The 23,971-nt window shown below is 44.8% G+C and overlaps 3 protein-coding genes across 3 annotated transcripts; all 3 read left to right on the forward strand.

Moving 5' to 3' along the window:
• The first annotated feature begins 14,434 nt into the window (after positions 1-14,434).
• On the forward strand, positions 14,435-16,566 carry tmsb2 (thymosin beta 2). The gene is made up of 3 exons (XM_060063103.1): positions 14,435-14,593; positions 15,974-16,078; positions 16,415-16,566. The coding sequence occupies exons 2-3, from the start codon at positions 15,979-15,981 to the stop codon at positions 16,450-16,452; spliced, it is 138 nt and encodes a 45-aa protein (XP_059919086.1). The 5' UTR covers positions 14,435-14,593; positions 15,974-15,978; the 3' UTR covers positions 16,453-16,566.
• A 1,249-nt stretch (positions 16,567-17,815) lies between these two features.
• LOC132466079 (protein Wnt-8a-like) lies at positions 17,816-21,589 on the forward strand. Its single transcript, XM_060063111.1, has 5 exons — positions 17,816-19,731; positions 19,840-19,978; positions 20,160-20,285; positions 20,423-20,565; positions 20,686-21,589. Exons 1-5 carry the CDS (start codon positions 19,525-19,527, stop codon positions 21,250-21,252), a joined length of 1,182 nt encoding a protein of 393 aa, XP_059919094.1. The 5' UTR covers positions 17,816-19,524; the 3' UTR covers positions 21,253-21,589.
• Positions 21,590-21,797: 208 nt separating this feature from the next.
• On the forward strand, positions 21,798-23,836 carry LOC132466078 (protein Wnt-8a-like). Its single transcript, XM_060063110.1, has 5 exons — positions 21,798-22,158; positions 22,254-22,383; positions 22,581-22,706; positions 22,815-22,957; positions 23,085-23,836. The coding sequence occupies exons 1-5, from the start codon at positions 22,144-22,146 to the stop codon at positions 23,649-23,651; spliced, it is 981 nt and encodes a 326-aa protein (XP_059919093.1). The 5' UTR covers positions 21,798-22,143; the 3' UTR covers positions 23,652-23,836.
• The last annotated feature ends 135 nt before the right edge of the window (positions 23,837-23,971 follow it).

The following is a 23,971-nucleotide window of genomic DNA, read 5'->3' on the forward strand; positions in this document are numbered from 1 at the left end:
TATTGTAATGTTCGCCGCCAAAAGTGTACGTGGATCCGGACCGAGCCGTATTGATCTGTACTCATCTCGCAGTGCACCTCCGTTGGAGTTCTGAGACGTCTCAAAGTGGAGAAGCTCGAGCTAGACACGCCTTCCGTTGATTGATCGACAGAATCGTCACTTCCGTGCGACAGGGGGAGAATAAGAAAACAAACTGTACCCTGACCCGACATTGTTGCTCTTCATTGTGTCGCGTTCTTCTTTTATCCTTGGATTTATTCGCAGGCTCCACTGTGTCGGGCTGCTATGAGGTCACGATGCCTACGTGAGCTGCCGTGGCTATCGCCTTCTGGCTTAAACCCCACCCGACCATAAGGACAGGGTGGTGTCGGCGGTGAAAACGCGAGCCGTAACTGAGCTGGGCCATACCGCACCCTCACCACTGGGCCGAGGCGTACCCGCCAGTGGAGATGTGCACGCTATACATGCACACTTTACAATACAAAGATGGTAGATTTTAGATTTTAATCCTTTTGTCACTTTTCTGAGCAAAGGTTCTTTGAAATTAAAGTCATAATAAAGTCTAACAATGGGGTCGGCTGGTCTCAGAGTGTTTGAGGCTACACTTGAGCAAGGTACGTAACCCCTAACTGCTCCCGAGAGCGGTTTCATGGTTTTCTCCGCCATCGGTGTGGGTATGAGTGGCTGTCCGTCGCTTTGGATAAAAACGTCTGCTAAATGTAACTCATTTCCCTAACGGAATCGCTAGAGTACCGTCTTATATTAAAATATAGATGCATGACACAATATACACACACACACAGGCACACACAGAAAAGCACCCCTCCACACACACACAGACACATTTATACGTACACACACATATGCAAGGTTATCCCTGAGATAAAGCTGTTTGGTTAAGCTGCTGAAAATAAATGCTACTCACGTTTCCCTGATAACACAACTGCCTGAAAATGGCTCTCTAATTCTTTAAGCCAACTGTTTGTTTTATTACTTTCCTAGTGACAGTTTACCCTTAGTTTTCACCACACACAGACACACAGACGCACCATTTGTTTCTACCTTTTAGCACATTTCATTGTTTGGTTTAACATTAGCAAGCCGATGACATTCAAACAGTATAAATCTAAATTAATGTTTTCTCAGGTAGACACATTTTATCTCCTCACTCTCACTGTCTCTCATTCACTCTCTCCTAGTCTGTCCCTCCATTCTCTCTCCCAGTCTCTCATTATGTCTCATGCTCGCTCTCTCTCTCTCTCTCTCTCTCTCTCTCTCTCTCTCTCTCTCTCTCTCTCTCTCTCTCTCTCTCTCTCTCTCTCTCTCACTCTTTCACTCTCTCTCTCTCTCTCTCTCCTCTCTCTCTCTCTCTCTCTCTCTCTCTTTGATGAGTATGCTAAAAACAGCCTTATGTCCTTTGCTGGCCGTCGTTTGTCAATGTCCCCCCCCCCCCGCACGCCCAGACGCTGGTCGCTATCGCACGGCACCCCTTTTGGTTGCGCTTGACACCGTGAGCCAAGGCCTACTAATTAAGGTCAGGGGCTCACCTCCCCTCCATTATCTCTCTCTCTCTCTCTCTCACTTGAATGGTCTCTCTCCCCCGCCTCATAACCAATTCACGCCTTCCGTCGCGCAGACGTTTTTTTCTTTTTGGAGCATTCAATGTGATGCTAATGAGTTGGGACAAGTATAAAGTTTGTTTAATGTTCAGATTTACATAGACTCACGGTGTATGAAGAAATATCGCTTGTATTACTCATGAATATAGGAGTAGGACAGGAAAAGAGGTTTTCACCATGACAAAGACACTTAATTCGCTCACTGTTTGTTTGACACCGATATTTTCTTTGGGATTACTAAAAACCCATCAAATCCAAAGCCTTCATTGTTTGAGAAAATAGTTGAGCTAAAATTGAAACAAAAATTTCCCTGACAGCGAAGATCAACTCACAAGCATAGCAAATGCACTCACACAAAGTCCACATCCACATTAATAGAAGGGCAAAGTAAAGCAAAAATTCAACACAAAATCCCTCTAAATTGACATTGCCACCTGTGGGGTTTTATGTGTGTGTGCTGCCAGCCCACCTTCTCGGTCAGATATGTGGCTCCAGGGAATAGGTAGTGAGGCAGGATCTTCCACCAACGAGTGTATGCCACCCTCCCTGAACCACTTCCACAAACATTCAGAATTGACCTGCAGCCGGTTGTATGTCCGCCCACAGCAAACAGACTTTTATTCGCTCCCACATTGCGACCTTATACAAAATGGCTTGCTTGGAGCTTGTTGGGACATACAGGCGAACGCAGCTAAAGGGAGTGGAGAAGGGAAAGTAATCTTGCATTACAAATGTAGCGAGTAATTAATGAATATTCAGGCTGTGGTGATTATTCAGGACACCAGCCTGTGATGGTGTTCTGTATAACACAGTCTAAATAAAATCAGCTTATTGCTTTACTTTTTTTTGCCTCATAGGATAGATAGATGGATAGATGGATAAAAGGATAGATTTATAGATTGATTGATAGACAGACAGACAGACAGACAGACAGACAGACAGACAGACAGACAGACAGACAGACAGACAGACAGACAGACAGACAGACAGACAGACAGACAGACAGACAGACAGACTGATAGATATATTGATAGAAAGATATTGGGATATATAAATAGATGCATAGATATATAGATGAATGTCTCCGAGCAGCATGCGCTGAATGTTCGCGGTACCATCTGAGCTACAAGTAAACAGCTGTAATGTGTTTTGGAAAGTGAGGAGGCAGTGTGGTGGGAGCGGAGGGGGAAGTCTGTTCAGTTGATATTCTTAAGAGACGAATCTCGTGCAGTCCAGTGCCTTCACACCGGCACTTGTTGATCATTTCTCACTCGAGGCTGCTGCCCTACACATACATAGAAAACCCAAAGTACGCTCTGTTCTCTCTTGTCTTACCACCCCCTCATCTCCGCTCCATCCACTCTGTTCCCGTGGACCACACAGCTCAGAAATAAGTCGCGGTGAGAACACAGCCACACAACACGCGCCCTTCACCACAATGTCCCCCCTTTCCTCTGGGTCCGTCTAACACGATGTCTGAGGCATCTCTGTCTGATGGTGTGTTCGAGATGCCTCGTACACCAACCGCAAGAGTTGCAAAGTAGGTAATCTCCCAGCTTTCGTGCGGCATTTCACAGAGGCACGCCCCCTTTTGATCGTATCCACTCAGGGCCACGAGTTCAGCGAGGTTAACCGTACAACTCGACAAACAAAAATGGCGGTGCCAAGAATGAGATCTACTTTATTTGTATTTGTACCACTCGGTCATTTTAATGTCGACTTTAAATGCACTTACACACTTGATGACATTGCTGCTTTAATCCGGAATCCAATTCATGCATTGCACGGCCTTTCTGTGTGTGCAATACAATGTCAAGTTTTGATGGTTGTTTTCGAGATGGTTGGCTAAAGAGGCTAATGAAGCTACAATAACAATGAATTGCCAATGACTGTTCTTCCCCGACCCGTCGTGTAACGATGCCAGAAAAGACAAACGGGAACGCTGTAAGTGCTACAAGCCAGGAAATTACATCACAAGAGCAACTCGTGCGGGCATTGTACGATGCCTCTCTGTCGGACAGTTTTTTTTAACCCGCCTCGCGCGGCGGTGAAAGTGTCCATCTAGAACGGCCCCCCTGACCCCGTTCTTGTTAAGCACGGCCCGGGGGTTCTGTCTCACCTGCTCCACACCGCTTCCCCGTCTTCCCCTCTGCTCTGGGTGGCTCCACGGAGAGAGGAAGCCGTAATTAGTATGCTAATACATTAGCAAGAACTGTTGCCAAGGCTAGTTAAACAGCTATTTCCGCACCTCGTTATGTGGGGAAGGCAGCGATACATGACTACTGTGGATGTCCCCAGTGTGCACGTGTATGTCAGTGTGAGTGTGTCTACCGCAAGGTACTACAAGAATAACTGTTGCATGCTTCATGCATTGACTTCCACCTATCCTTCTGTGTATCTATCGGTCTTGTCTGTCTGTCTAAATATCTCTGGTAGGAATGTGTCTGTCTGTCCGTCCGTCAATCTATCATCTGTTATGTAAGGTTCCAAGCTGATTCCTAGGATCTGTTTTCCGTTTGTTGGTCTGAGCTCGCAGCGAGGGAGTGTTACCATGACGATGGCATTAGAAACTACCAATGCATAAAACCTTGTGTGTGCGTTAGTGTCATTCAAATGGGTTTGAATGTGTGTGTGTGTGCGTGTGTGTGTGTGTGTGTGTGTGTGTGTGTGTGTGTGTGTGTGCGCTCGCATGTGTGTGCATGTAGAGAATGGGGAGAATGAAAGAAAAGCATCAGTGGCGAGGTAGGGTAATGGATGGTGAAGCACAGAGGTAAAATGAGGAAGGAAAGCAGAGTTAATGGGAGGGAGGGAGATACTGATGTGGACCCAGATGTTGCTAAATGATCTGATGAAACCTCACAATGCTATGCACACAAGCCATTTATTTTCCGCCTCGCTCATGCATATCTCTTCCTCTCGCTCTTAGTACTCACTGTACCATATCTCTCCTTGACTCTCTCTCTCTCCCTCTCTGACGCCCTCTCTCTCTCTCTTTCTCGTTTCTGAACATGTCACTTTGCCGTGGCTGTGAGAAGACTACGCTGCATTGCCAATGTTGTGAGTAAGCTATCTGGGGGCGTACAAATGTGTGCATGTCTGTGTGTGTGTGTGTGTGTGTTGTGCGCATGTTTTTGTGAATAATGTGTTTGCTTGTGTGTGTGTGTGTGTGTGTGTGTGTGTGTGTGTGTTTGTGTGTGTGTGTGTGTTTAAATGTAATGTAAGTGAGCCTGTGAGCTGTGAGTCTTCACATTAGTCATCACATAAGGCATGTTCTCCGCAGACAGTGCTGCAGGGGTGTGAGCCCGCTCTTGACCGATGGCATGGACCAACTCAACCCCTCCCCTCAATGCTTAGCTCACAATGGCTACCTGAACACAAACACACACACACACACACACACACACACGCACACACACACGCACGCACACACACACGCACGCGCACGCGCACGCACACGCACACGCACACGCACGCACACGCACACGCACACGCACGCACACGCGCACGCGCACGCGCACGCAGAGCCGTTATCACGTCATGATGTGGTTCTTCTGCTCAACGTCCCCTGCTCGCTAACATCCTCCCAATCACAAGAGCAATGTGTGCGAATCCTCGAGGCGGTGCCTCAAGCTGTAGCGGTACACAAAGTCTAAAAATACCCAAATCTCTGTTAGCCTGTTAGCATCGTGGCCTATTCGGACATGTTTGTTGTTTGTAACCATTCAATTTCAGATTGACTTTTGTGTTGTAACTGTAGGAAGTATTATGTAGTATAACAAAAAGATTATCCACGCCTGACATCAATTTTCCATTATGGTAAACCTAATTATTATTATTACGTGTAATTTTAATTGTGCTATTTTAATCCCGATAAGTGATCACTTTTCTTTAATTTTTTTACTGAACTAAAACATGACTTGTTTTAGTTTTTTGTTTTTAGTTTTGTTACGTCTTTTTTTGCTCTAGTCTAGACCAACCAAATCATTCTGTTATCTTTGTAAAGCTAAAACTTCACTCGAGCTCTCTCTGACATTGACAAAGAAGTTTTCTCACGTTGCCTCAGTATCACAATCCCTGGAGGTCTAGCCAGTAACGCGTGCCCAATCTGTCACAACCATGTTCTTCTCACTGTCCGGACACATCAGCCAGACATGTCTGCTCTACCAGTAATTAGTACAGAAATGTCTGAACGGGGAGATCGTCAGATGGTACTTTCAACAGCAAGAACGCAGGTCACTCACAGCCAGTGTGTGTGAGCTACAGCACCATAAACAGGTGGATGATGCTTTAGGGTAAACACAGTCTATTTTTTTCCTCCCAGGTTAAATGCAGGTTAGTATGATCATATCCATCCACCCTCTTTGCCTTTCCCTGAAACCCCACTACGAGTCTTGGTTATCTCAACTCGGATGTTCCCCTGGTATCTCTCTTGTGTTATCTCTCGACATTGTATTTGGCTTGAGGCAAAGCACTGCGCCTTTTACCTCTTCCACCATAGCCCAACAACAGCCTAAGGCTTCATACAGAGCACCTTCAAGACATCGATCCACCCATCATGTACATACATGGTGTAAATGCATGCGTTTTGTGTGTGTATACTGTACGTACATGCCTACAAACGGTTATGCATGTATACATACGGTACAGACATGCATAGTATACCTACTGTACGTGATGACATAGGTACCTACATGCATACGTATAAACATAAACACCTTTGTTTACCTTAACACAAAATTTCACCTCAGTAAAGGGTCAAATGTTTTTTGCATACATTCTTTATCTGCAAGCAATTCATGCTGCTTAATATGAGGATAAAAATAGCAGGACTTAGATTCGACTTGATGGGCTGAAATGCTTGACCGCACTTCCGGCTTAAGAAGCCGAGATGTGTGTGTTTGTGTGTGTTTGTGTGCGGTCTCAACGCTTTAATATGTCATTCAAGCTTCTTGCTTATCTCAGAGAGCAAGGGCACCTGGCTAAGCTGGCTTTGCAGTGGGATTCTATCTTGCATGCACACCCACTGAAGACGCGACAGCAGGTATCTAGCAGGGTAGAGATACAAAAACCATTTATTTACGAGTCATTTTTATACCATTTAAATGCAAAAAACCCTCCCCTCCCCTGCTCTCCACTCCTCTCCTACTCCACCCCTCTCGTCTTTTCCTCTCCTCTCTCTTCTCATCCTAGTCCAGTCCTCTCTTCAATTCCTCCACTATCTTCTCCTCTCCTTCTCCACTCCTCTCTTCCTCTCCTCTCTTCCTTCTCTCTCCTCTCTTCTTTTCCTTCCCTCTCTTCTCATCTCCTTCTTCACTCCTCTCTTCCTTTCCTCCCTTCCCTTCCTTTCCTCTCCTCTCTTCCGTTCCTCTCCTCTCTTCCTTTCCTCCCCTCTCTTCCGTTCCTCTCCTCTCTTCCTTTCCTCTCCTCTCTTCCTTTCCTCCCCTCTCTTCTCATCCCCATCTTCCCTCCCTCTCTTCCTTTCCTCCCCTCTCTTCCTTTCCTCACCTCTTTTCCTTACATCCCCTCTCTTCCCATCTCCTACTCCAGTCCTCTCCTTTTTTCTTCCCATCTCGTACTCCGCTCCTATTTTACTTTCCTCTTCCGACTTCTCATCGCCTCGAGATTTCTTTGCTCCTCTACTTTCCTCTCCTCTGCTCTCTCATTTAAAAATATACTTTTGGGGACACACGCACAAACAGAAAACATACGCACACATTTCAGAGCAGCACATCAGTTGCTTGGCTGTACGTGGACATAGGACACAATCACACACAAACGGTTTGCTATCTCGCCTCAGTCAATGCAACACATGACGACTGGCTGAGAAGCTTGAAATTACAATCAGGCGAGTTTGAAGGGAAAATGTTTAGGGAGAGCACTTCCACGAGCCCTCATCTGACGGGCCGTCTGCCTGTTGTCCTCTGCATTTCACGCACGAGTTCCCTGCGGATTTCTGCACATACGCTCGGCATATACAGCGACACATGCAGCGGCAACGCACTGCACACTTAGACACACACACACACACACACACACGTTCACACATATGTACCCGCACACGCAAACACACACACACACTCACACACACGCACGCGCACGCACGCACGCACGCACGCACGCACGCACGCACGCACGCACGCACGCACGCACGCACGCACGCAAACACACACACACACACACACACACACACACACACACACACACACACACACACACACACACACACACACACACACACACACACACACACATAGTCAGAAAGTCCATATGTCTCTGGCAGGTGGGATAAATCACTATTACAGCTGAGTACAGATTAGGAGTCCCCGGATGGCCCCTCAAACCCAAGCAAGGCAGAAATTCTCCCTTCGCAATAACAGCAGAAGACAACAAGATGGTTCAAGATTCACTCAGATACACTAATGGACTCAACTTTGGCCTCAAATCCATCTCTGACGAGATCCTTTTCCCCGTCTTTTCCACCTTGTCTCACCTCTCTCTTTCGTTCTCCTTCTCACCATCTATCTTTTGGACTTTCCAATCGTAGTTCCACAGGTCCATCCCACTCTCCACACACACACACACACGCACACGCACACACGCACGCGCACACACACATGCACGCACACACACACACACACACACACACATGCACAGACACACACACAAACACACACACACACACACTCAAACACACACAGACACAAACACACACACACACACACACACTCAAACACACACACACACACACACACACACACACACACACGCACACGCACACGCACACACACACATACCAACAAATATACACACACAAACACACCCAGACGTATACCCACACACAAACACAGATATATAAACATACACTCAGGTCACATCCACAACATACACCGCACTTTCCAAGACATCTCTATCCCTCTTTCCGATAAGCCTCTGCAGCCCCGCCAGCCTATTACATTTCATCATCTTCTCCATCCTTCCTGTCATAAGTGGCCATCGGCTTTTTAACGAGAAGTGGGAGGTTCCCAGTGGAGCCGGAATGGTTAAACGCTTTCCCCCCCTCAGTTTCCTCTCTCCGTCTCTCCTTCTCCCTCTCTCTCTCTCCATCTCTCTCGCTCTCTCTCGCTCTCTCTCCCTCTCTCTCCCTCTTGAGTGCCATGGTGATGTAGCCGCATGTCTGGAAGCCTCATTTCCCCGGTGGCCACTCGAGCATATTGCGGGTCATTTGTAGCGCTTAGGCGGCTGAGCCAACCCGCAGATCCCAGCCTAAGCCCTCCACTGGGGGCTTCCACAGTTGATGGCCCTGCCTGTGTGCCCTCCACCGACGGGGGGCGGGGGGGGGGAGAGGGGGGGGCCGTGTAGTGTCAGGGGTGAATGGGTAGTGAGGGTTTCAGGGGAGATCAGGGCTTAGTGTAGCGTTTATTGAACATTGTTGTTGCGTAGCCTTGTGCTGTTTGCTTGTTGGTTGGGTTTGTTTTCACTTTTTCGGATGAGTTACTGTGTGTGAATGGATCCCGGTGCAGCTAAACAAAACCACAGCCCCTTTTAGACTTTTGCACAAACGGATTGTGGACAGAAAATTGGATTTGGAATCGGGAACACACTTTAAAATAATGTGAGGCACATACAGATTTTGACAATGTTGATCGGATTGGAACGACAATAGACATTGACAAACGGTAGCATAAATGCTATTTATTTTATGAAGTATCCTATAGAAGAATATCTTATGTTCTTTTGATATTATTTTCCGTGCTGGTGTTTTGGTTGATGCACTAACATTTTCTGCAAACAGAATAACATACAATATGCTCTCTAGAATAGCAAGCATATTGAAAACACTGATATTACAAAATAAATTCACCCAAAGGTGTTCATTTGATAGTTTTCTTTTCAGGATGATCTCTTGAACCAGTACCGAAAGGAGTTTTGTTTTTAGAAGAAACCACAAGGTGCAGTTTAACTTATTCTCTCAGAGCTAGGGGCTGTGAAACAGCAAGGGGAATGTCAGCAATTAATGTGTAATGCAATTAAATTACCGCTTAAAGGTCTCAAATGAAGATTTATGCCTTCATAACCAACTGTGACTTAACCTGTATTTTCACAGAGAAATGATTAATGTCCATGTTTACCTACACTTTCCCAGGCAATGCTGGGATTTTGACTTGCGACACTCAAGTTCATTATATTATTTCATGATTTATATATAGATCTTTGCTAAACTGTTTTGTGAACACTCCTCTCTTCTTGGGACCTAATGACAAAAACCTGACCTTGACATTTTAGTCTGTTAAATATCCTTTGTTTCATGGATCAGTTAAGCATCACATTAACACAGGGTCACTCTACAGTGGACCAGTGTTAATGATCTAACCAGCAATGATGAACATCATCGCAGACTCACAGCATCAATTTGTATTCAGTCGCTATTCAATTGGCATCACAACATGTGTGTGTGTGTCTGTTTGTGTGTGTGTGTGTGCGTGTGTCTGTGTGTGTGTGTGTGTGTGTGTGTGTGTGTGTGTGTGTGTGTGTGTGTGTGTGTGTGTATGTGTGTCTATTTGTGTTTGTTTGTGTGTGTGTGTTGTCGCACCATCCCCGTTGATCATCTCATTCACGGATACGTGGGTTTAACTCATTTGCTTAATCCAATCGAGCCTCTGGTGAGTGTTGTTGTGAGTGCTTGTGTGTGTTTCTCTGGGAGAAATGGAGCATGGAGGAAAGATTTGAGCAGGACCTACGCGTCACTGCCACAGGCCTGCAGAACAACCGAAATGCCCCCTGTGGTCGCCCACTAAATACACACAGGGACACATGAAAAGACACACACGCACAAACATACAAACTCATACGTGGAAAATACAGTTAATTTGGGCTTTACACGTTGATACCTGATCAGGGGTATTTTTAATGTGGTTCATTTTTGTTTACGGTAGAATCCCCCTCTTACATATCTCCCTCTCCTCTAACACACACTCCCTCTCTCTCTCTCTCTCTCTCTCTCTCTCTCTCTCTCTCTCTCTCTCTCTTCTCTCTCTCTCTGTTTCTCTCTCTCTCTGTTTCTCTCTCTCTCTCTCTCTCTCTCTCTCTCTCTGTTTCTCTCTCTCTCTCTCTCTCTCTCTCTCTCTCTCTCTCTCTCTCTCTCTCTCTCTCTATCTCTCTTCTCCCTCTCTCTATACTGATTTTCTTCTCCCTCCCTCGCTCGCCCCTGTCTCTCGGCCCTCCAGCTGCCTGGATGAGATAACTCCTCCAGAACTGAGATACGCTCAGCCCATTGGTCAAGTGTTGGAACACCACGGCACCAATCGGCTGTGGAATCATTCATTGTGCAGGCCAGTGGCTTTAGCGTTGCCCTTATCTATTCTCACCGAGACTCCTTCCTTTCAACCCTACACATCTTAGACTACCTGCCCCCTTGGGATGCTCTCCTCCATACTCCCTCATTCTTAAACTTTTAAAAAGTACTCCATCGAAAACTCAAACTACTGAGAGACCACTTAGTTTTCATGGGAGAATTGCCAATTGAGATAGGTTTACGTTCAAATATGGACTGAAATAATAATGTATAATCAATTGTCCAGCTATAAACAAACTAACTAAATCATTCTTGAACAGCTCTAGTGTGTGTGTGTGTGTGTGTGTGTGTGTGTGTGTGTGTGTGTGTGTGTGTGTGTGTGTGTGTGTGTGTGTGTGTGTATTGAATGCCATGGTCTGAATTAATCAAGAAATGATTCAAAAATAATCTTTCATTATTAAATACGGCTGTTTTCCACATAACCGATTTATGAATCAAGTATGCTCTTCAATACATAGTCATCAGCATGAACTATCAATCTGTTTGTTCTGACATATGGTATACTGATGCCATATCCAGCTCAGTCAAGACGACACTACTTTCAAAGGCTTCTTGTTAGTGTACTCCACACCTGGTGATTCATTAGAACACAGGTGGCTTGTGTCAAATTATATTTTTGAAGTCAGCCAAGAATTATTGGAACCTAGTGACATCATGGAGGACTCCTGTAGCATTGCTAATGTCTGTTGAGAGTCAAAAAAAAAAAAAAAAAAAATGGTTTCCTTTTTATTTTTCACATTGTTGTACAAGAGGTTTGAGTGCAGCCTGGTGGAGCAAATACACAGTGCAAGTACCAGTGAACCATAACACTGCAAAACATACACATAGTTCTGCTGCCATCATCAGACATGGGGAAGATACTACATGAAGAGTGATAGAATAATCTTATAATATTTTGAAAATAAATCACATCTGGGTAGAAAATAATTTATACATCATTATTTTCATGTGAGGCACTAACACATAGTATTATTGCCTTACAGGCCAAAAGGTCTACAAAGTTTAAATACACTTTGAACTCCAAAACACTAATCTACCTTGTAGAAGTTACTAGTTCAGGTTTTAAGAAAATAGACACACGTATAGTATACAGAACCCTTTATTTAGCATGAAAGTAGATTTATCAGCTCTGAAAATATGCTTTCTCTACTATCTGCTTGACACTTAAACAATGTATGAATAGTCTGTTGAAAATAAATAAATACACGCTAAGGGGTCCAGTCAATACTTGTGTTGTTGTGAACTGCCAACGGTTGGCAGACTGATCAATACGACCTTCTACGCAAGTCTCATGCAGTGCCCGCTTCTGCATATTAGAAGCAAAGGTTAATAGGAGGTGTTTAACACATCTCCAGAAGGTCAATGATCTGATTGTATTCAGAGGTTACAGATAATTCTCAGAAGGAACACTTCCTAAATAATTCATGGATTGACTGACCCCTTCTTGCTCTAAAATACACACACACACACACACACACACACACACACACACACACACACACACACACACACACACACACACACACACACACACACACACACATACTCACACATACACACACAAACACAATCACACACACACACACACACACACACACACACACACACACACACACTGAGAGACACGCACGCACACACACACACACACACACACACACACACACACACACACACACACACACACACACACACACACACACACACACACACACACACTCACACAAACAAACACAAACACACACACATACACATCTAATAATGTTTTTATTGTATATCTTATCCTAATCAAGTATCACACTAAGGCCTACAGAGCAGCCAAATGAAACAGCAAATGTCATTGTGTTTCAACGTAGGCCTACGACAATATTTTACGAGACGACTACTTGGCGACCTCTAGTGGCAATCACCTCAATCACACAAACTGAAGAGTGAAATTTGCTGAATGGAAAATTCCGCCCGCATTATTTACGAGGAGCTTTGAGAGTTCCAAATAATTGAATGCAAATCGTAAAAAAAAATGTAGTTAACCAATAAGAAAAATAAACTAAATTAAACATGACAAGGAAATATATCGTTTTTTTATTTATTTATTTTTGCTTTCGAAACCACCCATTCAATTAATTAAAATATAATATAGCGTAAAAGTAAGAAATGTGTTTTCAAATGTGTTTGAATAACATTTTTGCGTGCCTCTAAACTGGCCGGCCTTCTGAGACCTCCCCTACAACAGCTACCCCTAATGAGAATGCATCATCCTTTGTTCCAAGATCAGCGAGAGCCCTTCCGGTGGTGATAGGGCTTCGCAGTGTGAGTCATGTCCATTTGTAAATTGGAGGTCCATAGGCCTTTGACCCAAAAGTTATTAGCGAAAATAATTATATAGTTAACCAGGACACTGAATTAAAAGTGAGTTATTATAAATAATAATTTGACTTCCTTTTTCTTCTTATTTTTCCGGACAAATGACTATGACTCAACGGAAACAAATACTTTGCATTGCCACAGACTAACCAGTAGGTGGTACTGTAATGTCCCGCGAGAGCAGGGAATGCTTATTATTGAAGAATGACCTCATCCTGACGTTACTGTATCTCTCCTTCCGTAATATGATGTCAAGAATTGAACGACGAGCACTCAAAGGTCGGTCCACATGCTAAGCACCATATTAAGAGCCAGTGTCACCGTGAGTCACTATTACATTGCTTGGAATATAAACGGTCTATTTTTGAACCGGACGTGGCCTTCCCTGCACCAGCTTGTTTTATGATGTTAACAACTGACTATGTGTTCTACAAATGATGCCCTTAATATGATCAACCTCTATTGATTAAAATAAATTGATAACAACATGTGTGAAATTCATAATCACATTGCACTGTGATGAGATTAAATAGTAAGAAACATTGCAGAAATAAAGCAAATGCACTTTGTCACTATTAGGGGTCTGTTATAGCCTATTCAAAGTGAATGACTACGTTGCTTTTATTTGATCAAATTGAAATTATGTTTGCAATAATTCTTTATGGATCATCAGTTTAAAAAAAAAAATATATTATTATTACTCTTATAAAGTATCTAGGCCAACACAAGATACCAGATAATAGACAACAGCAGGTTGCTGTATCATGGTACATTGTGTCTGCTCTGCACACTTTATTGACCAAATACAGTAAAGCATGCTGAATCCTGGCCTAAGTAATGCAGGGCATAAATCATTTCATCCCCAACCAACCAAGCAAGCAGCGCAGCTGTTGTCTGTTGGTCACGCTTTCCCCCAGGCCGTTAACCCCGCAGGGGCAGAAATAACGAGGAATATTGACAAGAGGAATGGAAGCAGCACTGACTAAGCTTTCTCTCTCTCTCTCTCTCTCTCTCTCTCTCTCTCTCTCTCTCTCTCTCTCTCTCTCTCTCTCTCTCTCTCTCTCTCTCTCTTCTGACACCCCCTCCTCCTCCTCCTCTTAAGGCCACACCCTGGTGCAAAAAGCAGGCGTGCGCGCACACCACCAGTCTCTCTCTCTCTCCCTCTCTCCTCCATAACGCTGAGCCCTCCCTCCTCCTGCACACTCACCGCCTGGCTCGCTTCACGTGTGGACGCTCTCCCTCAGCTCTGTGGAAATCACCGGTAAGGCCTGATTTATCTGCCTTGTTTTCTACATTTCTCTCTCGTTCCTTCTCTCTCTGTCTCTAATGTCTCTCTCTCCCTGTGCAGATATATATAGACAATATATATATGTATAGTATGCCTTTCTCTCAAGCTATCTGTTTGTCAGTCTGTCTACCTCTCCCTCCATTTCTGTGTGATTATCTTCCCCTCTGGTGCTCAGCAACAAAGGATGGGTAGGGTGTGGCTGGAGCAGCACGAGCAAATGACATGTACCGTTCATGATGGTGGTGGTGATGAAGATGAGAAGGATTATGGTCTAATATCGGTCGGTTTAATGAGTCAGTGTAATGAACCATGGGATGTATTTGAGACATCTTGGCGTGGCTCGTTGTCAGGCCAGCTCATTTCTATCTTGATAAATGTATCTTCGTGTGGCAGAATTCCTCTCCTTGGGGGGATGTTACTTGAATATATAATGAGCCATGAGCTCAGCATATTCATATATGCTTAGATTATAACCGTTCACAAAGAAAGTAACTGCAGGCTGGAGTACATTTACAGCGAAAGATTTTCGTTCATCCGCGTCAAGATGACAATTTGTCAATAACATACTGCATGGGGCTGCTCACAACAAAACAGTGGGTGGACAAAAGGCTGGGCTTGGGGCTTGGGGCTGGGGCTGGGGCTGGGGCTGGGGCTGGGGCTGGGCGCTGGGGATGGGGAATGGAGATGGGGATGGGGGCTGGGGATGGTACCATCTGGGGAAAAAAAGGAAAAGGACTGCAGTGGCTCCAGATGGGGTAGTGGTGCTGTACGGGTCCAGGAGGCTGCAGGGCTGGATGCAGAAGGAGAGGCTGAGCTGAGCAGGAGAACAAAGCCTGAGCCAGACTCGCCTCAGGAGGGGGGGGGGGGGGGTGGGGGGGGGGGGGGGGGGGGGTAACAAAGGGGGGTGGTAGCATGGCAGCATGCACCCAGACATGTCTGGATGCATGGTATGTGCACACGTTAGGGAGATATATATAGGGATATATATATATAAATGTATTTATATATATATATATATAAATATTCTCTAGCGGGGAGGGAGGGAGCTAACCCATTCTGTCAGCCACTCCCTTAGTCAGTATGCAGGGATAAATGTGTCATCAAATGCAACACATTCATGTATAATATGTATATGTAAATATATATATGCAATACATATGGTCACAATTGGCCAATCATGATTTCAGATATTTTTTCATCGATTTTGTATTCTACATTTGTACAATAACCCTTCATCTAACAGGGGCGTGGGTGAGAGGAACGCTCCAGACATTTTGTATTTGCAGCATGTCTCTTGAGAGGCAAGCCCAGCCCAGTGATAAACGGTCCTTTATATGCTTCTCTTCCCTAAAGCCAAGATGTCCGATAAGCCCGATATGACTGAGATCTCCAGCTTTGACAAGACAAAGCTGAAGAAGACGGAGACAAAAGAGAAAAACCCTCTGCCCACCAAAGAGAGTGAGTTGCTATTATGTACGCAGGTGTGCGTTGGTGCGTGTGTTAGTGTGTATGTCACATCCACTGCCGTCGGCAGAGCACACTGCAATTCAGCAACGTCAAAACTAATGCACACAACTGCAGTGCGCGCCCCCCCCCCCTCCCTGCAATACACCAGATCATCTAGGCATCCCTTACAGATCAGAAAGTAGTCTACCCCTAACAGCTGCACTGCACACACCCACAGAGCATGCACAAACTAATCGCTCTCCCTATTCCTCTTCCTTCCTTCCTCTCTCCCTCCCTCCCTCTCTCCCTCCTCTCTCCCTCCCTCCCTCTCCCTCTCCTCTCCCCCAGCCATCGAGCAGGAGCGAAAAGGAGACGCAACACCCTGACCTGGAAGCACAAGTTCCGGCCTGAGGCAGAGATGACGAAGCAAAAAAAAAAATGCACTTTCCTTTGATTATTTAGTATTACAAAAATAATTCCCTCATGTAATCTTCTGATAAGCGTGCTATGGGGAACCCCGAGGTGCTGTAGTGGTGCTCAGCATCTTCGGAGGGCCCCTATTTTCATCAAGGGGGGGAGGGGGGGAGGACCTAAGAGCCTGGGTGCCTGTCTTCTGTTCTGGGTTAGCCTTTTGCTAACATGTATCCTATATTGCCAAACCAGGAAGTGTTGCAGCCAAACCAGGAAGTAATGCAGCCAGACCAGGAAGTGATGTGGCCAAAGTAGGAAGTGAGGTGGCCAAAGTAGGAAGGGGTGTGGTGATGTAGTGTCCAGAGCCAGGCAGGCATGCAGGATGGGGGCAGGGGTCGGGAGGGAAACAATCTGATGCTAATCATGCGGGGTGTTTTCATAATCAACTTTTTACTTTGATTTTATTTATGAAATAAATGTGAATGATTGGAATTACCAGTGACTGGCGTCCATGTTGTGTGTAACAATGTCTACCATAAATCATTTAAATATCCTTTAATGTTTGATTATACAAGCTATAGCCTCCAATTAGAATGATCATAAATTATTTTTTGACTCAATGTCCAACCCTCCTTCACCTTATATAAAGCTATAACTTGCATTATAATAATAATCCATTTCATTTTCATAGCAATTTTTATTTACACAGCATAAATACAGGAAAAAACAACAACCAAAATAATGTTGTAATCAGTCTTATTCTATTAGGCTGATTATAACATTTAAAAAAAATGCCTATTAGGGCAGAAAGAGGGACAGAGAGGGGATGTTTAAAGCAGTTATAACATCTAACTCTCCTCACCTCTTTAGGCTTTTAGGGTAATCATTTGAACGGGCGCTGTGGTTTATAAATGATAGACGCAATTTACAGGTCTTGTTCCAAATCGTAATGGGATGGTTGCTTACATAGCCCTTAAAATCATATCCTGGGCCCAGTCTACCAGAATAAAAACCCTACACTTATACACGTAGAGCTAAACAAAGCACTGGCGTCGCCAATCCTGTCACCCGTCGGCAGACTGTGACTTTTTCCACCTTCTCTCCTTTTATTGCTTTATTTATCTCACCTCGAGAAGCCCTAAATCACCACTCCCCCCACCCTGCACGGCTTAATGTCTCCCAAATGCCTTGAACGCGCATTTTACTCCATGGTATTTTAAGTAGATAGGATGTTAGGTCTACGCGCGTTTGAAGTCGATTTTACGTCGACGGCTGCAGTTGAATACACTGCAGCCGTCGGGGGAGGTCTCAGAAGGCCAGCCGTGAATACACTGTGTTGACCATAATAAACTGTCAGAATAAACGTACGGACCTGACTAAAGTAACTGACGGAGTCCATGCGTTTGGCACTATATTGGATATTTCATATAAATCCAAAAAAGTTCGTAAAGCCCTATAACATTGTTGGAAGAACCTATTGCTAAAAAAATGATATTTTCATGCAGACAATAGGCCTATATGTGAGTCCTCCGGTCGAATTGTGAAAGAATGATTTCCAAAACTCATTCATACGAGTAAGACCCAAATTAAATTATTAAAAGCCTGATTATTATTATTATTATTATAAATGGTATTATTGGTTATGGGCTAGTCATGAGGACGAGCAGTAGGCTAGCCTATCGTTTATGTTTTTATTAATATAGGCCTATGCATTATGCACTTATGGTGAATGATTTGTTAATTTATCGATAATAATAGTGATATAGGCTTTAGCAATTAATTAGCTACTGCACGTGAATCATTTGGATCACAGCAGTTTCGATGTTTATGGGATCTCTAACAATCATGAGGAATCACGCCCAATCGGTAGATCATTGTTCACAGGTCGCTGGCCCCTAACTGTCCCCTAAAGAGTTAAGGTCCCCATTGAATAGTTCTTCCAGTTCTGTGGGATTAGGATTGCAATGTGATCACTCTTTATTATTTCCCAGGTCGATTTAGGCGTTGAGCCTATGGGTTTCAGGCAAATTGTCGAATGAATGGGATTCATTTATATATCGGGATCATCCTCACATTAAGAGCTGTTGTGTTAAGGACATCGCTCGATGGCCTATACAGAATTGGTCAAATTGTCTATTAAGAGTTTTGAGTAGTTTATTTGGGATTTTAAATGTGCCGTTAATTCAACGTGATGTGCTGATTATGATGAATCATTTTAGCAATTTGGCAGTGGTATCACAATGCTCAAATTAATATGTAAAGCCTAGGCTACTTTAATATTAAATGAGTGAGAGGGGATCCCTTACCGTCACGTTGCCATTGCTGAGCGAGTAATCCCAAAGAAGAGCGCATTATAACGTTGAATATTTCCCACGTATCATATTGTATTGGTTTGTTTCACTGTCGTAAATTCCCGCAAGTTTCACACCTAGTTGTTTCCAGAGGAAACATCTATTATCCTCTATTGCCATGGCCATGTCAATGTCGCCGACGTGTGATACAGTATTTACATGACTATATATTGAGCTGCTGAAAGAGCCTGCTGGCTTTGTAGGCCCCGTGGGGCCCCGAGGGCCGCTTCCCATACCGCTGCTCATCTGAACGGAATATTAAAAATGGAATACATAGGCCTACATGAATGGTCATAAACGTTTAGAATAATGATCTGCTTGCAAACTTGATGAAAAGTGTTTAAAAACATTTGATTTAGTTCATTTACTGTATTGTTCGTTTTGGAATTCGTGGGAAAGTGAACGAAGGAGGGGGGGAAGCCTAGGAATGACAGGTGAACAAATGCAAGGCTGGTTGGCTGTCTGTGGCCACTCTTTGAAGTGCATTCATGCCTAGACGTCTCCTGTTTGTTAGCAGGACACGGCCATCACCCTGGGCCATTTTCACAAAGCAACGTGACCAGCAGGGGGAAAAAATCTGTCAATCGACGCGGCAGACGGTATAAATATCATCCTGCCCTAGTCTTCACCACAACAGTCGCCAACTCTGATCGCGTCGCGCCCACTTAGGATAGGCTACCAGGACATCTTGGAACGATGGGATCTTATCTGATAAAAACCTTCATTATATCCATGTGCTATCACGTTCTGCTTGCCTCCGCCTGGTATGTAGACTCCCCCCCCCAAAAAAAAAATAACAACTTTGAACGCATGCACTTTTTGGATGTGGAAATGTTTGACTTAACGTATTTTTTATGTTTATTATCCAGGTCAGCGAACAACTTCCTCATGACGGGACCAAAGGTGAATTATATACATACAGCTACATCTACTGACCGTACAGATGGTCAACAAAACATTTGTATCCTTTGTTTGTTGGTCAACAACTAATATCATGCTTTGTTTGTTAAGGCTTTTCTGACGTATGCCAGCAGCGTGCAAATGGGTGCACAGAGTGGAATACAGGAGTGCAAACATCAGTTTGGATGGGACAGGTGGAATTGCCCAGAGAGCGCCTTGCAGTTGTCAACGCATACTGGCCTTCGCAGTGGTAATTAAGATAATGCGCCCAATACAGTTTTTTTTAAACATAATATAACGACGAAACAGTGGATAGGATTGGGCTTGTGTTTTTACGCACAGGTTACGCACACGGAATGCGCATATTTTTGGTAGTCTTACAGAGTTGATCTAAGTGAAAATGACAAATGTATTTGGCTTCTTCAATATAGCAACGAGGGAGACGTCTTATGTCCACGCCATCAGCGCAGCAGGAGTCATGTACACATTGACGAAGAACTGCAGCATGGGGGACTTTGACAACTGTGGTTGTGACGATTCCAAAATAGGGCAAATGGGTAAGCCAGTGAAGATCGGACGAGACCGTTTATAAAACACAATTACTTATTATCTAATTATTACAAATGCCCAATTTTGACCCATGCAACGGCTCTGGAATTGCAGCTTTAACTTTATTTTTATTTTTTATTGCCAGGTGGGAGGGGATGGATTTGGGGAGGTTGCAGTGACAACGTTATGTTTGGAGAGAAGATTTCCAAACAGTTTGTTGACGCACTGGAAAATGGCCACGATTCACGAGCAGCTGTCAACCTGCATAACAACGAAGCTGGAAGATTGGTATGGTTATAAAGAATACATATCAATATTGTAAAAAATATATACATATTGATTATCCTGCATTGCATGACACTAAAAATAAGAGTATCGGAGATATTGACTTTGGTAATATTGTTGCAGGCCATCAAAGCCACCATGAGGAGAGCCTGTAAGTGCCATGGCGTGTCGGGGAGCTGCAGTATCCAGACCTGCTGGATGCAGCTGCCCGACTTCAGGAGCGTCGGCAGCTACCTGAAGGAGAAGCACGAGCAGGCCAAAAAACTACAGATGGACAAGAGGCGCATGAGAGCGGGTAACAGCGCGGACAACCGGGGCGCCCTCAACGACGCCTTCAGCGGCATCCGCCGCACAGAACTGATTTATCTGGAGGACTCTCCGAACTACTGCTCCAAGAACCTGAGCCTGGGCCTGCAGGGCACCGAGGGCCGCGAGTGCGTCAAGGGAGACAAGAACATGACGCGGTGGGAACGACGGAGCTGCCGCCGACTGTGCAACGAGTGCGGCCTGCGAGTGGTGGAGAAGCGCGTCGAGATGGTCAGCAGCTGCAACTGTAAATTCCACTGGTGCTGCACTGTAAAGTGTGAGAGATGCACACAGACTGTCACCAAATATTACTGCGCGCGTAGAGAAAGAGGACGCAAGCCCCACAATAAAACCAAACGGAGGCACCACGGGCGCAGGCATTAGTGGCTATAGCCTACCTGTATAAGTATAGTTCACTGCAGTTCATGAATCAAATGCAATTCGTTTATAATGAACACTGTGTTACCGTAACTACTTTATACATATCTGTAAATATTTCAATGCACTTATTCAAAATGGCGCAAAACCCATTTAGCTCGTTTCCACTTGATCGAGGACCCAAACAGGTTATAGACTCAACTCTTACACTTGCAACATGAGTTCATGTTTTAGTTTGAGGTTTCTTCTATTGTTGACAATGACGTGTTAAAAAATCATCTATTTTTATTGTAAAACGCATTTAGCCTATTCTGTATCCCAAAATAAATATTGTAATAATTTATTCGCCTGTGTTCGAGGCTACGTGTTCGGCAGGGGAAGGACGGGGGCTTTGCATGTGTGACTCCGTTTGTATATTGTGAGCGGGTGTCATGGTTCTTAGCCTCTGCGGGACGTCGCGGGATTAAGTCATTAATCGTATGGCTAGTGTCACCCAGCCTCGGGGTCAAAAGTAAACTGTCGCGTAATGCCAGCCTTTGAAGATTGCAAAAGGCGTTTCCTGATCCCAGGGCCCAATCAGCCTCCTCGGAAGACGGAAACACAGAACAGAGTCTTCATTTATCCTCCCATTCAAAATAAAAGGAGAAAGCTTCCCAACGCAGGCGCAAGAAAGGCCAGTCCTCGTTTTTGCGGCAAGCACTGAGGATACAAAATGGTTTATTCATTGCTTTGGCTACTGGTTATTATCCACTTCAAAGGTTTTGCAGCCAATGCTTGGTAAGTTGAATACATCTTCACTATCATACATTTTGAAATTAATGTGGGTACATCTTTGTTTTATATTTTCTAACTGTTTTTCAACATCTTCCTCTCTTAAGGGTCGCAAATAGCTTACTCATGACGGGACCTAAGGTAAAAAATATATTTTATTTTTCCGGAAATCTCACATTACCATTTTGGATGAAGGCGATTAAGGGACACATTTAACTGTTGCCTTTTTTATGTAGGCATTTCTGAACTATGCCACGAGCGTGCAGATGGGCACACGGGACGGAATTGAGGAGTGCAAACATCAGTTCGCCTGGGAACGATGGAACTGCCCTGACAGCGCCGTCCAGCTCAGGGGAATGCGAAGCGGTAAGCCTCTTAAACAGCTCTTCTAATGGGACACTTTAACCCAATTTATCTCAGTGTGCTGTAAATGAAGCCTTCAGAACAAAAAGTCATCCAAATGTGTTCAAATATAATCACGTAGTCTATGCGATCAATTATTACATTATATTGCAAATTTGGACATTCCCAGTTCTGAAGGTCTTCTGGTTATTTTTTAACAGCGACGAGAGAGACATCTTTCGTCCATGCCATCAGTGCAGCAGGTGTCATGTACACACTAACGCGAAACTGCAGTCTGGGCGACCTCGGGAATTGTGGCTGCGATGTCTCCAAGAATGGAAAAATGGGTAAGAATCGGACACAGTATTTGATGTAGATATTTACCCTGGTTGCGTGACCACTTTGCGCATGCATGTGCCCTTACTAAACGCCCTTACTTCTTTCTGGTTTTGCAGGAGGTCGTGGCTGGCTGTGGGGTGGTTGTAGCGATAACGTGGACTTTGGTGAGAGGATTTCCAAACAATATGTGGATACTCAAGAGACCGGACAAGACTCCAGGGCCGCCGTCAACCTCCACAACAACGAAGCCGGACGGAAGGTGAGACTTGGCTCCGCGCGTAATAAGGGCCTGCGCAATTGTTATTCTGACAACGCTGATTGACCAGTCGGGTTAAGCATTTGTATTCAATATTTCTTTGACCCACTGAATGCCTTCATCATAACAGGCAGTGAAGGCCACGATGAAGCGGATCTGCAGATGCCATGGCATGTCCGAGAGCTGCAGCGTCAAAACGTGCTGGACGCAGCTTTCCGACTTCAGGGACGTGGGCCTCTACCTCAAAGAGAAACACGACCGTGCTCAGAAACTAGAGATGGACAAAAGGCGCATGCGCGCGGCCAATAACGCGGACAACCGAGGCGCCATCGCGGACGCGTTCAAGGACATTGCCCAGACGGAGCTCATCTACCTGGAAGACTCACCAGACTACTGCATGAAGAACGTCACCCTGGGGCTCCACGGCACCGAGGGCCGCGAGTGTCTGCAGCACAGGAACGGCCTTACCCAGTGGGAGCGCAGAAGCTGCCGCAGACTGTGCCACGACTGCGGGCTGAGAGTGGAGGAGCGGCGCACGGAGGTCGCCAGCAGCTGTAACTGTAAATTCCAGTGGTGTTGTAAGGTGAACTGCGAGGACTGCTCTCAGGTCATCGTCAAACACGTGTGCGCCAAGAGAGAGGGCGCACCCGCGCAGGGCTTCAGGAAGAGACACCGCGCACCCAAGGAGAGACAATGAATAAAGGGTTTTCTGTTATGACCAGAGTAGGCCAAAAGATTGCATCTTCAATTATATTATACCGCACTTTCATTTCGTCTTCAATGTGTGTCTTTAATGCCATGCTATTTATGTAGCCTATTGTGTCCTTCTTTATATAATAAATTGTACTTTATGCTATTATGTTTAAACGTCTTTTAAGAGTATTCCTCACTTTAGGGGTTGAAAACTATTCCGCAAGCTGGGGTCAGAACATTCCAGACGGTGCAACACCACCACATCCCAGGTGGTGCATTCCCCTTTGAATACACACAAGGGGATTAGGTAGGCAACGCGGTGAA

The sequence above is a fragment of the Gadus macrocephalus genome, chromosome 10 (genome assembly GCF_031168955.1).
Source record: "Gadus macrocephalus chromosome 10, ASM3116895v1".
Classification (NCBI taxonomy): domain Eukaryota; kingdom Metazoa; phylum Chordata; class Actinopteri; order Gadiformes; family Gadidae; genus Gadus; species Gadus macrocephalus.